Below are 14763 nucleotides of genomic sequence, written 5' to 3'. Positions count from 1 at the left end.
AGACATTCACTACAGCATTCTTTATCACAGGGAAAAACTGGGAACCACCTAAACACAGTAATGGAGAAGTGGACCTGTTGAGTCAGTCACGATCCCACCCCACCCATGGCCTTCTCCATCCTTACAGCTCTGTGCTTCCTCACTGAGTCCACAGTGGGACTATCTCCACTGCAGCTAACAGAACAAGGGGATACATTTCATCCAGGTCCAACCAATCAATTTCTTGCTCCTGAAACTACAAAACTGGGACAGAGGGATTTGAGTCAATGTCTCTTAGGTACTTGAACTGGAAGATGTGAAACCAGAGCTGCAATGTTCTACCTGATCCTTAGGCAGATTCAGAGAGAGAGACAGAGAGGGAGGGAGAGAAGGCTCAGCAGTCAAGAGTAATGGCTGTTCGTGCAAAGCACCACATCAGACTGTTCATAGATGCTGCAACTCCAGTTGCAGGGGGCCTGACATCATCTGGCCTCTGCAGGCACTTTCACACACATTATGCAAAAAGACTAAAGTGAACTCACATACCTACACATGAATATAAAATAAATAAATCTAAAAGAAAAAACCCAGGAGACTGGAGAGATGGCTCAGTGGTTAAGAGTACTGGCTGCTCTTCCAGAGGACCAGGGATCAATTTCCAGCACCCACACAGTGACTCACAACTCTTTGTAACTCCAGTGAGTTAAGACACCTTCACAGGGGGCTAGAGAGATGGCTCAGAGGTTAAGAGCACTGGCTGATCTTCCAGAGGTCTTGAGTTCGATTTCCAGCAACCACATGGTGGTTCACAACCATCTGTATTGAGATCTGGCGCCCTCTTCTGGACTACAGGCATATGTGCAGGCAGAGCACTGTATATATAATAAATAAATAAATCTTAAAAAAAAAAAAAAAAAGACACCTTCACACAGACACACATGCAGGCAAAACACCAATGCACATACAATAAAACTGAAATATTTTTAAAAAGAAAGAAAAAGCCAGGAAGAGGGTAAGAGAGGAGAAACAGGAGAAGACAGAGTTCCAATAGAAGGACAATGCTGCAGTCTGCCAGGCCCACGTTAGGGTTCCACAAGAACACCATCCTGCAGAGACCATATCTTCCCTTCTCCAACACTAATTTAGACACAGTCCTTTACTAAATTTCAATTAATCCCTAACACCACAAAATTGGTATCAGGAGTGGGGTGTGCAGCAAGACATTGTTGGGGTGGGGAGGTGGCAGCTGGTGAATGTGCTAGAACCAGTCTTCAAAGAGTGAGGGTGGGAAGCCCTGATCTGCAGCTTTTCCAAGTGTCCCCCACCCCTGGCATTTATCCTCTATTACAGCACTCTTAAGCTACCGAGGCACACAGAATGCTAACAACGGACTCTTAGAAGCACAACAAGCCACTGGATAGGCACATGCCTCCGCTGGAGGGATGCTGTAGATCTCTGCCACACGGTGGCAAAGTGAGTGCTTAGGCCATGTCCACCAAGGCACTAGGCCTGTGTTATTTCAAGTCAGGGATGTTCATGTCCATCCCAGATCAGTGTAAGAACATTTTAAGACACGCAGCTAATATCTTCCCTGGGTTTAAGAGCCAGGAAAGAGCCTTGGCACACACCTCAGTTGGTAGAGACTTGCCTAGCGTGCCCAAAGCCCTGGATACCATCTCCAGCACCATATAAACCAGTTGTCATGCACATACCTATAATCCTAGCACACTGGAGGTAGAGACAAGGGAGTCAGGAATTCAAGGTCAAGGCCAGCCGGGGCTACAAGAGACTCTGACTTTAAAGAATAAAAAAGCACAACACAGCACAAAGCAAAACAGGACAGTTTGAACTTCCTAGGCTAATCCCACATCCTGACAGAAGGGTAAAGACCATCCCTACCTCACTGGAGAGGATCAAGGCGCCATCTCCATCCCGAAGGACACCATCCTTCCCGACCTGGGAGAGCATGGTGGGTCTGACCTCTTCACTACCACCTGCCTTGGCTGCCTTCTTATTCAGGATCCTGGCTACACCTTCAGGTTGATGGTAGCTGGCAGGGGAAAGAGGCTCTGGCTTCTTGGAACTCTCCTCTCCTGCTGCAGTAGTGGGGCTCGGTGCCCGGCCACACACATTCCGGAAGAACTCCTGCACAATGCCATACTTGGGAGGCTCGGGCTTGGTTCGGGCCTCAGACATGCCCAGTTTCCAGACAGATTCTGTGCTCCCTGAGTGCTCCACCACGCTGAAGAGGCTGGACAGCCCATCATTGATGTTCCTCAGCACGGGGCTATCCCGTGTGGTGGTGGAGCGGGCCCAGGCAGAGCCATTCTGCTTGCCTTGGTGCAGGTTCCACAAGCTGCGGTCCTTGGTGCTGTCCAGCTTGGACACTGATCGCCTCTGGAGCTTGGGGGAGCCATACTTAGGTGAGCAGCATGGCCGCTCAATGCGCGAATGGACCTTGTCCAGGGAGGAGGAGATCTGCTTGCTGCGTACTGACATGAGCGAGGAGCTGCGGGGTGACCAGCTCTTGCTGTGGAGGCTGCTACGGGGTGGGTCAGTCTGCAGGCCCACACTGACCGTCCGAATGGTCTGCGTGCCCACACTGGCCAGGCCCACCGTCTGGCTGGACGTGCTCTTTACCTTCCTCTCCAGGGAGCCAGAGCGCATGGCCTGCCGCACACAGTTGGTGATCTCCTTCATGTCATCACTCATGTTGCCTGACATCTCAAAGTCATGCAAGGCTGCGGGGAAAGCAGCTCCGGAAGCTGAGGTGTTGCCCCCGGATCCTCCATCCAGTCGCTGCCGAGAGAAGTTGCAAAGCCACCGGCCATAGGAACTCTCGGCCAGCCCATCTGCCTCGGTTGACTCCTTGGGCTTGGCCGTGGTGAAGAGGAAGCCTGGTTCAATGAGGATCTTGCCCTCCTTGTCATGGACCACGGGGACACCCAGGCGCCGGGCCACCGGGGGACTATAGTAGACTCGTATGCCCGTCTTGTCTGGAGCAGTGTAGCTGCGCTGCATCTGCCTCCCTGCAGGCTCCTGGCAAGCCAGGGGACCCACACGGCCGCAGTCCCGGGTGGAAAGCCCAGGCTTTTCCTTGGCATCTTTCTCAGGCTCCACCGGCTCAGTACTCACAAAGGCAAAAGCAGGGCTGTTGGGCAGCTTCTTGTTCCGGGCATCTCCACCAGCAAGGTAGGGGGAACAGTCAAGCAAACTTTCAAACTCAGACATGGAGGAAACTGATTTGGTCCTGGGAAGAGTAGAGGAAGAAAATGGGACTGATAGAAAACCACATATCAATCACGTTAGTCTACGCACCTGGATATGCATGTGGAGACCAAGTCTGGCTTGCCTGTCACTTATAGAGCGCCTTGCTGGCACCTCCTCAAACCCTCGCTATACAGCTACCTTATATACTCAAGTGGTACAAACACTGGGACCACACTTAACCTCTAGACAGAGGAAGCCAGAAACAGCCACTTCAATCCCCCTGAATGTAGCCCTCAGCACACAACGGGTGGGATCTGGAGTAAGTACGCGGCCTTCTCACACCTTAACTGGGGTAGCTCTGATTGACTGATTCGGCCTCTGCTAGCTCCCAGGTTCCTCAGCAGTCTTGAGCTCCAGCTGCCCACTGACTAACCTGGCAGCACCCCAGATCTGCCGTCGACCATTTGAAATTCCTTTGACCCACTGCCTTCATTCTGTGTCTTACATCCAGGTAGAGTCTGCTTCTAAGGAGTCGTCTGCTGCACATAACTGGCCAGTAGGCAGCTCTGGGGACATCTCCAATTATCCCACTGCAGAGAGGGAGCTACCCAAGCCTCAGTGCGAAAAATGGCAGAGCTAGAATTGAAGCCTGGCTTTCTGACCCCAGTAGCCCCCTCACTCTAGAATGTTCTGTATTGCCCGTCACGTCTTTCATGGAGGGTCTTAATGGTGGAGACACTATCCTTGAGCGTCCCCTTGGCCACAGCACTGGGCTGGGCCCAGTGGACACTGCCCAAACACCCCAGGAATGGATATCTACCATGACTCAAACTCCAGGGAGAAAAAGATAATCCCCAAAGAAGTGAAACAGCTTCTTTGCCAGCAGGTGCAGCGGCGGTCCCAGTTTCCCAAACCTGGAATCAACATTAAACTGCATGCTACAGTCTTCACAGCCCCAAGCTTTCCAGGGCCCGAGTGACGGGATTCCAGAGATAAAAACCATCTGGTGGCTCTCCCCACCCTCATGGGGACAGAAGTGGGCACATGGGGCAGGGGAGTGCAGAGAGTCAAAGCCAAGGGTCTACGGGGGAGGCAGAGCTGGGCAGGGGCTGGGGGGTGAGGGGCCAGCACCTTTTCAAGCCGGTCCCCCCAAGTTCAGCTTCAGAAACACCCTCCTTGTCGTGGACCTTCTCACTTCGTGTCTGTCAAAGGGAGAGACAAAAAGAGTCAGTTCTGGTGACCAATGTGTGAAAGGGAACTGCATCACTGGCCCTGTGAGCCCCCACAAATCTTCTGTGCCTTAGCTCCCCAGAATAGGCATTTGCCTTCTGTAGCCCCATTTCCCGAGTATTATGCCGTCATGGTGAGGGAATGGCGATGTGAAGGGCCTGGACGTAACCTCTGTTACTTGGCTCTGTGTTCTATGGGCAATGCCCCTGGATCTATGCACAAACTCCTCCAGTGTGACCCTACTGACCCCACTCAGGACTCGGCCAGGGCAATGAGACAACTGGGTCTCAGAGATGGAGAGTGACTCACCTAAGACCACACAGCCTGCTTTCTGCTGAAGTACAACTGAAGTGGCCTGGGTCTTCCCCCAGGCACGGTCAGACGGCCCCAGCAGAGGACCCTCCCCAAGCCCCAATCCATGGGCAGGAGTATGAGAAAGGGTTAGCTTTAGGGACAGAGTTTGCAGCCTTCGGCCACATTTCCCACAAGCAAGAGATTTTCTAGTGTAGTCAGGAGCCAACAGAACACGGGTAGCAGGGATGCCCTCACCTCTTTCCAGTTGTTGTCCTGCTTCTCCAGGTCCGAGTGCTTCAGGACCCAGGGTTCAGCAGCCTTCTGCAGCTGAGAAAGGCAAAAGGTATGTGCTGGTGAGCAGGGCAACTCTGAGCCGGGCCACTCCCCAGGCTCAACTCTATAGCCCATGTGACTCACATCATGGGTCCAATATTAGCTTCTCAGTGGGTGGAGATCTGAGCCCCCACAGGTGGATTTGGAAAACAGTTAATACAAGCAGCTACTGGCAGGCATCTTCCTGACATAGCTAATCGAGTTAACAGCTGTTATCGCTACAGTAATCTATAGTAGAGTCATAGGACAGCTAGGCAGAGAAGAGCAACAGCCATTTCACAGAAGGGACCATGCTGCCATCAACGGCAGCCATCCGTGACAACCCAGCACTACTTCCTGCTGAGTCCTGAGGTGACCCCCGGAGGACCATAACTTCCGGGGAGTTCATTGCATGTACATATCAGTTCATTTAATCATCATCAATACTCGCAACCACAGGAGTAGGTGTGACTGTGATTATTTCCATGGAGCAGGTGAGAGGCTAAAGACAACAAAAGGAAAAAACTGGCCCAGATGTGGGCAGATGAATTAGCAGCTGGGATTACAGGAGCTGCACTGTCACTTTGCTTAAATTCCTCCACAGCTTTACAGCTGACTCCCACATAGTGACTCACCTGAGTTTCCCCAGGGTTTTCCCAGTGTTAGTAAGGCTTACTTCCCCCAAACCTTTCAGTTCTGAAAAAGCAAGAAGGTTCTGCCTAGGACTGTTCCAAGAGAAAAGCAGAAGTCCTAAGCAAGGCCAGGATGGCTGTTTGCACTTGAACCCATGTCTCAAACGTTGCTTCTTAGGAACCCAATTAAGATAATAAAACAGGGGGCTGGAGAGATGGCTCAGAGGTTAAAAGCACTGACTGCTCTTCCAGAGGTCCTCAGTTCAATTCCCAGCAACCACATGGTGGCTCACAACCATCTGTAATGAGATCTGGCGCCCTCTTCTGTGTACATAATAAATAAACCTTTAAAAAAATAATAATGTCAATGTAACAAAAAGGAATCATCCTACAGACAGGAAGTGGCCAGATGGTGCAAAAGGGTGCTCTGGTCAGCAGCACCCCACATGTCCCAGGGAATGTGCTTTGATTTGTGGGGGTACCAGCCTGAACTTGTCACATACAGACACCAATGAAACGTGACCCTGAGAGGTGCGATGTTCTGTAGCTAGTGAGTGTGACCCTAGAGGAAACTTAGTTCCTTGCGAGAAATCAGTTCACGCCAAATGCTAGGGCTGGAGCGATGGGTCAGCCATTGAAAACTTGCTGCTTTTCCAGAGGACTCAGGCTCAGGTCCCAGCACCCCATGCCTGTTCACAACCATCTGTAACTCCAGTTCCAAGAAATCCAACATGCTTTTTTGGCCTGAGCGCATCAGGAATGCACATGGTACATATACATACATACATACATGCAAACCACTCATCCACACACTTTTTTTTTTTTTTAAATCTGCTAGGTGTGAGCTGTCTGGTATGTTTCTGTCCTGTCAGAAACAGGACATTTTGGGTCATTTTGCTCATCTGCAAAGTGACCTTCCAAGGTTGAGAGGGTTGGAGATTATATTCTGAGAAGGTATCTTGGAGAGATGCTCGCCCTCATCAGATGAGTCCAAAGATCAGGGAGTCTTGGAAACTGGCAAGGAAAAAGCAAAGCAGGTCTGCATAATGCTCTGCTTACCATGGGCGGTCAGGGGAAGGCACAAAAAAAAAATATCGGGATGGAAGGCAATGGGAAAACCCCTCTGAGACCAGCTTTTCAATCACTATACGCTCAAGTGCCCTTGAATGTAGCATCGTGATACTGTACACACGCTTGTGTGCAGATCACACTAGGGGGTTACTTTCGCTTGTTCGGTTGTTTTGAGACAGGGTTCCTTGTAAAGCAGGCTGGCTCCAAACACACTAACTAGCTAAGGACGATGACCATGAACCTTTAATTCTCCTGCCTTTACCTCCCAAAAGATTACAGGTATGAGCTGCCATGGTTGGTTCCTATGGTACTGGGAATCCAAGCCAGAGTTCCACGCATGCTAGGCAAGTGCTCTGAGTCTCCCTAGCGAAAGTGCAGTGCCTGGATTTTGTCTGTGTGGGATAATGAGTGGTGGAGTCAACAGCAGTTCAACTGGGAGAAGCACAGGAGAAGCAAGTGTGCATGCAGGAACATAACGGCTCAAGAGTGGGAAACGAACAGAACACCCTCCGCAGGTGTAAACCCACACAGCACACAGGGAGGGAGCCAGAAGGAGTATGGTTTCGGTAGTATGTAGATCTTGGTTTCCCTTCTCCAGAGGACTCCCGTTTTCCTATGGGAATCACTCTCGGCCCTCCGATCACTTTTGGGTCCTGGTTTTGATAGGCCCTCATAATGGACCTATCATGATGCACCTGGCCAATGAGAACTTGGGGTGGGGGGGGGTTCTTATTGCAACTGCTAAGCTGTGAGCTATGAGCAGGGAAGGACGGCCTTACGTGAGGCTGGCATGTGTAAGAGTGTCAAACACAGGTGAGGAGGGGCCTGAAGGACAGGCTGAGGAAAGGCCTGGTTCTCACGCCTCTCTCTGAGCGCTTTGGCCGCCTGAGGCCCTGGATCCAGCCTCACCTGACTGAGGCGGTTCTGCAGCTCCTTCACCTGCTGCTCCACCTGCTGCTTCTCGCCCTGCAGCTGCTCCACCAGCTGCAGCTTCTCCTGGCTCCAGTGGCGCTCGCTGATCTGCAGCTGCCGCGTCAGCTCCATGACGGCGCTGTAGGACTCAGCCAGGAGGTGTTGCTGTTCTTCCCGCTCCCGCTGCAGCGCAGCCTTCCAGTCGGGCCCGGGCCTCTCGCTGGCACCCTTCCCAGCCTTCAGCTCCATCTGCAGGAAGAAGCACCAGCTGGGTAGTGGAGGGGACACTGGCTCCACACCCATACCAGGGAGGCTCAGGGGACCCTCCATGCTGATCCTCCTTCAATAGAGCTGTGGACCCCTTTCTGTATACAAGCCAGACCCTGCACTAATGTTCTCTTCCTAAGCCTCTGTAAGCCAAGTGCTACATCCCGTCCCTCAGAGGGGCTCCAAGGGGCTAAATAAACATTCCACATCTGGCTACCATAGGCAGAGCCCCCAGCTACTGACAACCATGCCATTTATCAACTCTTTTTTCATTGTTGCTGTTCTCAAGACAGCGTTTCTCTGTAAAGCCCTGGGCATCCTGGAACTCACTCTGTAGACCAGGCTGACCTTGAACTCAGAGATCCTCCTGCCTCTGCCTCCTGAGTGCTGGGATTAAAGGTGTGTGCCACCATCACTCAGCCCCTGCCTATTTATCTGTATTAATAACCCTGCCTGTGTCTCTCTGCTCTAATCAACTACATAATACATAGGCTAAGCTTCCAGAGCACTGTGTTTTCTCCAGCAGAGAGCCCAGATCACCCAATGCCAGCTTTCTGTGTATCCTTGTGTCCCTCTGTCTTTTCTTCATTCTCTTGATATCCTAGTCAAGTCTACCCCAGAGCCATGCTGGATGCGGCCTGCAGGCAGGTGTGGAAGCATTCTACATGCCCACAGTGCAGCCTAGGCTCCTCTCTATCTCTCCGGGGCACAAGGCGAAGTGCAAGGGGTCCTGTGCATCCAAGAGCACAGCTTAGGACCCTCCTCCCAGATCTGACGGTCTAGATCCGGGCTGGGAACAAGGGAGAGATGTCCCTGAGAAGCACGGAGGCTTACCTGTGAGGCATGGCCCTTGAGCTCTGCCCGCTCCGTCTCCCATGTGGCCTTAGCCTTTGCAAACTGCTGCTGAAGCTCAGTCAGACTGCGACGCTCGTCCCGGAGCAGCCAGCACAGCTCCTTCAGTGTGACCTTCATGTCAGCCAGGGTCTTGATGTACTCATTAGGCTGCAGACAGAGTAAGGCCTGGTCAAGAGCTCTGTGAAGGCAGGGAGGGCGGCCCTGGTGCTGCCGACCCACCCAGGAGTCTAGCTGGGGCCCTACCAACCTCAGAGAACCCTCTGTAGGTCCTCTAGCCAGTAAAATGGGGGTGAAGGCTGGTCCTGGGGTAGCCTGGCTAAGCAGCATGCCTCACATGCCATGTATTGTTACATGAGCAGCAGTTCTGTCCAGATGGAGAGAAACAACCTTCCCCAGGCTTTGCAGGCCCCAGGCTACAGCTCTCTTGCCTGTCTGAGCTGAGGCCTCCATGGAGCCTCTCAAATGGTACCCCCCTTTCCTGGTTCCTTACACACTGCTCAGCCACACCCCGGCTCACTGTAGAACCCTTTGAGGCAGACTGACTCCATTGCTCCCTCTGACCTGTGGCTTGACTTGACAGTTCTTTCTTAACTCTAGACCATAAGGGCCTCTCTTCATGTGACCCTGGCCTGGTATCCTTACCCTCTCCCAATGTTCCATTGGTCACAGCTACTCCAGCACATCTTGCCACACCTCTGTACACATAGTCCTCATGGTTCAATATGGTCTGTTTTCCTTTCTGAATTTAACAAGTCCCTATTCATCCACGGAAGCGCACTACACAGGACCCCCTTCTCTGTAACACTCTCCCCTATATAACAAATTAACTGCTCTTCTTCCTGTACTTCACAGATCATCTGCTCTTCTGTCACCCACCCCGGATGACTCACGTCCCTCTAGCCCTGAGCAATTGGCGGGCCAGTTCCCAGCCAATAACCATCTGCAGCTCCCATGTCCCATCAGGGTTGTGTGAGAAGACAGCCGGAAGTGATCATTAATGGATGAGGTACACACGGGTAGGACGAGAAGGGACTGAACACACCGTGTTCTGGGTCCAGCTGTCCCCTGTGCAGGCCTTGTTATCTGAGTGTTGGGCGTTCATCTCTTCCTCCTCCATCAGCAGGTACAGTTCCTTCATGCTGTTTACCTGGTTTGAGAAACCACATTCAACAGCCTCAGCCTTCAGAGGGTGGGGACACGGCCAAGCCGCCCAGGTAGAAAGGGGATTGCAGGGTGGGAGGAGGGAGGACAGGAAATCCATAGCTGATATGTGAAATTAAGTTAATTATAAAATAAAAATATTTTAAAAAAGAAAGGGGATTGCACAGCCATGCAGGAAGGATGAACCAAAGCCTGCCATTGACGTTCCACACCTTAACTGTGACCCACCCCTAACCTGGCACTGTTCAGAGAGAGACGCAGAACTCATGCCCCATGCCCCCTTCTCGCTCGGGGCTAGGGCTAAGCTCAGCCATACCTCCAGGAAATCATCCTCCTCATGGGGCAGGACCTTGCCCTGCCGCCAGCGTTTCAGGAACCACCTGAGCTTCATGAAGAGCAGCAGGAAGTTGTGCTTGAACTGCTGGGACTCCTGCACCAGTATGTTCTTCTCCTGGCTCCAGAATTTCTGCTCCAGCCTCCTTTGGAGGCTCAGACTCTGCAGCTCGAACTCCCGCCTCAGCAGCGCCCTCTGCTGGTCTTCTTTTAGCTGTCAGGACAGGCATAAGCAAGGGAGGCCCCAGTTGATTCCAGAGACCCAGACCAGAGGCAGAGGGGGACACTAATGGCGAATGCATGCTGGTGACCCCTGCTAGGGCTTCTACCCAAAGCAGTGGGCTGGAGAGAGAGCTGTCAGGACAGTGCCTGCCACACAGCATAAGGACTTCAATTCATCCAGAAGGCACATACAAAAGCTCAGCCAGCCAGCCTACTGTCATCAATCAGTGAGCCCTGAGGGCCAGGGAGGGATCCTGACTCAAAACACTGGGTAATCAGCTTGAGGAATGACCTCTGGCCACCATGACTGAGAGCTTCCCGGGCGTCAGGTGTCTCCCATGTGCTTACATAGGTCTGGGAACTATGAAGGTAAGTGGGACTGCAGAGAGGGTGAGGTGCAGAGCAGAGGTATGCTGGGGTCAAGGGAGGCCGAATAACAGTAACTATCCTAAGGAGCAACCCTGGGTCACGGCCAAGGGAGCCAAAGGCCCGGGATGTACAGCTCTGAGCAAAGCACGTCTGTTCTGTGAGCTCTGTTTCCGAATCTGTAATCCTTCTACCTCTGCAGCACATCCTACCCTGCACCATCACCACAGCAGCTTCCAGATCCGTAAAGTGGGGGACCTCACAGGGAAGAGTATGAGGATTACAGACAGGATATAATACGTGGAATGTGTGTTGCACAGGCCACTCAGGAAGGTCTGCTTCTTTCTTTCTTTCTTTCTTCCTTCCTTCCTTCCTTCCTTCCTTCCTTCCTTCCTTTCTTTCTTTTTTTTTTTTACATTTACTTATTATTTTGTATGTACATGGGTGAGCACAGGTGCCTTGGCACGTGTATGGTGGTCAGAGGACTAGAGAGGTTAGTTCTTTCTTACTGTATGGGTCCTGGAGATCAAACTTAAGTTGTAAGGCTTGGTGACTAGTGTCTTTACCCATCTCACCATTAATAAATGCTATTATCGAACTATCAAATTGACCCACAGCCAGGCTTGAGAGGTGCACCGTTTCAAAAATCAGAAACTAAGGCCAAGAGTTGAAACGAGCTGGAGAGGTGGCTCAGTGGTTAAAAGCACTGGCTGCTCTTCCCGAGGACCCGGTTTCTGTTGAGGGCTGTGAGAGTATACAGCAGATAACAACTGATGTTTTTGTTTGTTTGTTTGTTTTTGGTTTTTCAAGACAGGGTTTCTCTGTAGCTTTGGAGCCTGTCCTGGTCTAGCTCTGTAGACCAGGCTGGCCTCGAACTCACAGAGATCCACCTGCCTCTGCCTCCTGAGTGCTGGGATTACAGGCATGTGCCACCGCCGCCCGGCAACAACTGATGTTTGACAAGTCGACCCACCAGATGTATATAGCTCTCTGATGGGGAGCCCTACCTGGCAAGGCCATGGGGTCACTGGCTGTGGAAACTGGTTGCTTTCTGTCTGTAACTTTCTCATGTGCCACCACTATATCTCCCCCTGTAAGAACAGCTGTGGGGTGCTTTCCATGGCCCTTCGGTAGTTTTTTACATCTCTGGGCACAAAGCTGTGGATTTCTATTTAAGCTGTATAATTCTGATGAACAGAAATATTACCAGAATATTCTTCTTTACTGACACAGGAAAGTGGCAGTATTCTCAGTCTCAAAGACAGCCTTTCATACATTTTGCAAAGACCTTAGAACAAGTCCAATATAGACTAGCTGCCCCTACAGAATAGATACAAAGACTAATTCCCAGGTGTTGTTTATTGCTAAATCAAGGCCAGGCTGTTTACATCAAGACATAGCCCTTCCTTGCAGTAGCTCCCTTTCTATGGGTACCCTGACGCTCAAGGTTCAGCCAGTTGTTTATTGGCTGTGTAGAGCTATGTGAGAGCTTGTGCCTGCATTTCCGCTGAGCTACTCAGGAGTGGCTCCAGAGAGCAGCACCTAGCCTAATCCATCTTTTGTTTAACTGATACCTTTTGTTTGTCCTATGTGAATCTTGTCTCAGAGCGTCCTAAGGATACAAGGCCTATGCAAAACTTGGTTCAGGAAACCCGGCAAACTGTGGTACCTGAGAACTTGAGGAATTTGCACTTGGCATTGTATTGTTGGGAGCTCCTTTTAGGTTGTGTTGAGCATATGGAAATCAACTGGCTAAACTGTAAATATTGAGAAATACAAAGATGCCTGGGGTGAAGGAAAAGGGGTCAGTCCCTAGAGCTTTGAATCCAGAGAGGCTGGATTCCCCTGCAGCCTCGAAGGCTAAATTCATTCTTAAGGTGCCCCTGGGTCTTCTTTCCATGGATTCATGTGAACCCAGATAAGAGCTGCTACAGAATGCGAGTGAAGTGTGTGCGTATGCTGGGTGAGAGATGCAGAAGAAGAAACATGAAGAAGCATGGGAGAAGTGTGAGGAAGTGAGTGGGTGAAAGAACGAATGAATAAAATGTGGTAGACTAAAACTTGTTCCTAATTTCCCTCAGATAAGTTTCCTACCCTCGATACTCTGAGGCATTTCCTTCATTCCCCTGAGCAGATCGTGGGGGCTGGTCTAACAAGGTCCACGATAGGTTTCAATTCCCAGAACCCATATCAGGCAGATCACAGGAAATCTGACACTTCTGGTCTCCACAGACACCTGCACTGACATGCACATATCCACACATATCTATGTGTAATTAAAAACAAAAAATCTTAAAAAAAAAATTTTTTTTAAGTGATGAAACAGAGAGTCATGGTGTCACATGCCTTTAATCCCAGCACTTGGGAGACAGAGGCAGGCATATTTCTGTGAGTTCGAATCAGCCCACTCTACATATTGAGTGGACAGCCAGAGCTACATAGAGAGAGATGCTATAGAATATTATTTCAATGCTGTGGAATATCTGTTTAATGATGCAAAGATGTGTTACATTCTTTTATGATACATGTGTTTAATTCTGTGAAGCTGTGTTACTGTGCCTGTCTAAAATACCTGAGTGGTCTAATAAATAGCTGAACAACCTGAATAGCAAGGCAGGAGAAAGGATAGGTGGGGCTGGCAGGCAGAGAGAACAGGAGAAAAAGAGAGAAACGGGAGATTAAGGAACGAGAAAGGAAGGAGAGGGGACTCCAGGGGCCAGCCACTTGGCTACACAGCAAGCCACAGAGTAAGAAGTAAAGAAAGGTATACAGAAATAGAGAAAGGTAAATGCCCAGAGGCAAACAGTAGATAGGATGATTTAAGTTAAGGCAAGCTGGCTAGAAACAAGCCAAGCGAAGGCCAGGCATTCATACGAAAGAATAAGACTGTGTGTGGTTTATTTGGGAGCTGGTGGTAGGCTCCCAAAAGAGTCAGAGTGAAAACCAACCAACAACAGAGGCACTGTCTCAAACAAAGCAGAGCAAAATCCAAGAGATTAAACAGGCCAGTGTCATCTAGGCAGCCAATATCATGTGCAGGGGTCCCAGCCCAGGCTAGAGCTACAATCACAAACTCGGTGACATCCTGGCATGTGGTGATATATTGTGTACCCTAATAAACTTGCCTGAGGATGAGAGGACAGAACCAGTCACTAGATTAGACATAGTGCCACGCAGCGGTGGCACACACCTTTAATCCCAGCATTTGAAATCAATCCTTTGCTTGGGAAGCACACACGCCTTTAATCCCAGGAAGTAATGTCTGGGCAGAGAAAGGTATACAAGGCGTGAGAAAAAAGGAACTCACTATCTTTAGGCTGAGGATTTTGTAGAGGTGGCTGGCTGCCTTGCTTCTCTGTTCTTTCAGCTTTCACCCTGATAATCTGGCTCTGGGTTTTTATTAAAAAACCATCTAAGATTTGAAGAACACTGGTAGGGCACAGGGGTGTTTCCCCTCATGTCATCCCCTTCTGAGGACCCTGCTTTTAGCAGTGTTCAATTTCTTCCTATGCTAGGAACAAAACCCAGAGCCTCCAACATACTGGGCAAGCGCTCTACCACAGAGCTACACCATGGCCTCTGCATCTTCAGTCCTGAAGAAGTTGTAGCAGGTTAAAAAAAATGTGGTACAAACCCACCTGGACCACTTTCTGGTTGAAGCTGTCAGCCTCCTCCTTCCGGAGCTGCCGCTCCTGGGACAGCTGCTCTTGCAAGCCCCGGAGGCTGTCATGGGCCTCGGCCAGAACCAGTTGAAGCTCTTTGATCTGCAGTGGGGTGGGGACCACACAGGAGTGGAGAGAGGACACAGGCTGTGGTCAAAGAACGGCGGGAGCAGAGAACCAACGGTAAGCTGGACCCGGGCGTCCTTGCCTCAGAGTCATTGTGACCATTAAATCAAACAGTCCATGTCAAAGCCTCC

At 50.7% G+C, this 14763-nt stretch overlaps 1 protein-coding gene across 2 annotated transcripts in view; it reads right to left on the bottom strand.

Moving 5' to 3' along the window:
• Window positions 1-14763, bottom strand: part of Soga1 (suppressor of glucose, autophagy associated 1) — a 71250-nt gene that overhangs the window by 10135 nt on the left and 46352 nt on the right. For both annotated transcript variants that reach the window (XM_036186455.1, XM_036186456.1), the window contains 8 exons: window positions 14483-14608; window positions 10240-10470; window positions 9805-9909; window positions 8742-8909; window positions 7638-7889; window positions 4969-5040; window positions 4321-4391; window positions 1879-3229 (listed from right to left, as the gene is read on the bottom strand). In XM_036186455.1, coding sequence (XP_036042348.1) covers window positions 1879-3229; window positions 4321-4391; window positions 4969-5040; window positions 7638-7889; window positions 8742-8909; window positions 9805-9909; window positions 10240-10470; window positions 14483-14608 — 2376 coding nt within the window. The remainder of the gene's footprint in view (window positions 1-1878; window positions 3230-4320; window positions 4392-4968; window positions 5041-7637; window positions 7890-8741; window positions 8910-9804; window positions 9910-10239; window positions 10471-14482; window positions 14609-14763) is intronic.

The sequence above is a fragment of the Onychomys torridus genome, chromosome 4 (genome assembly GCF_903995425.1).
Source record: "Onychomys torridus chromosome 4, mOncTor1.1, whole genome shotgun sequence".
Taxonomy (NCBI): Eukaryota; Metazoa; Chordata; class Mammalia; order Rodentia; family Cricetidae; genus Onychomys; species Onychomys torridus.
This window is presented reverse-complemented; position numbering and strand designations above follow the sequence as displayed.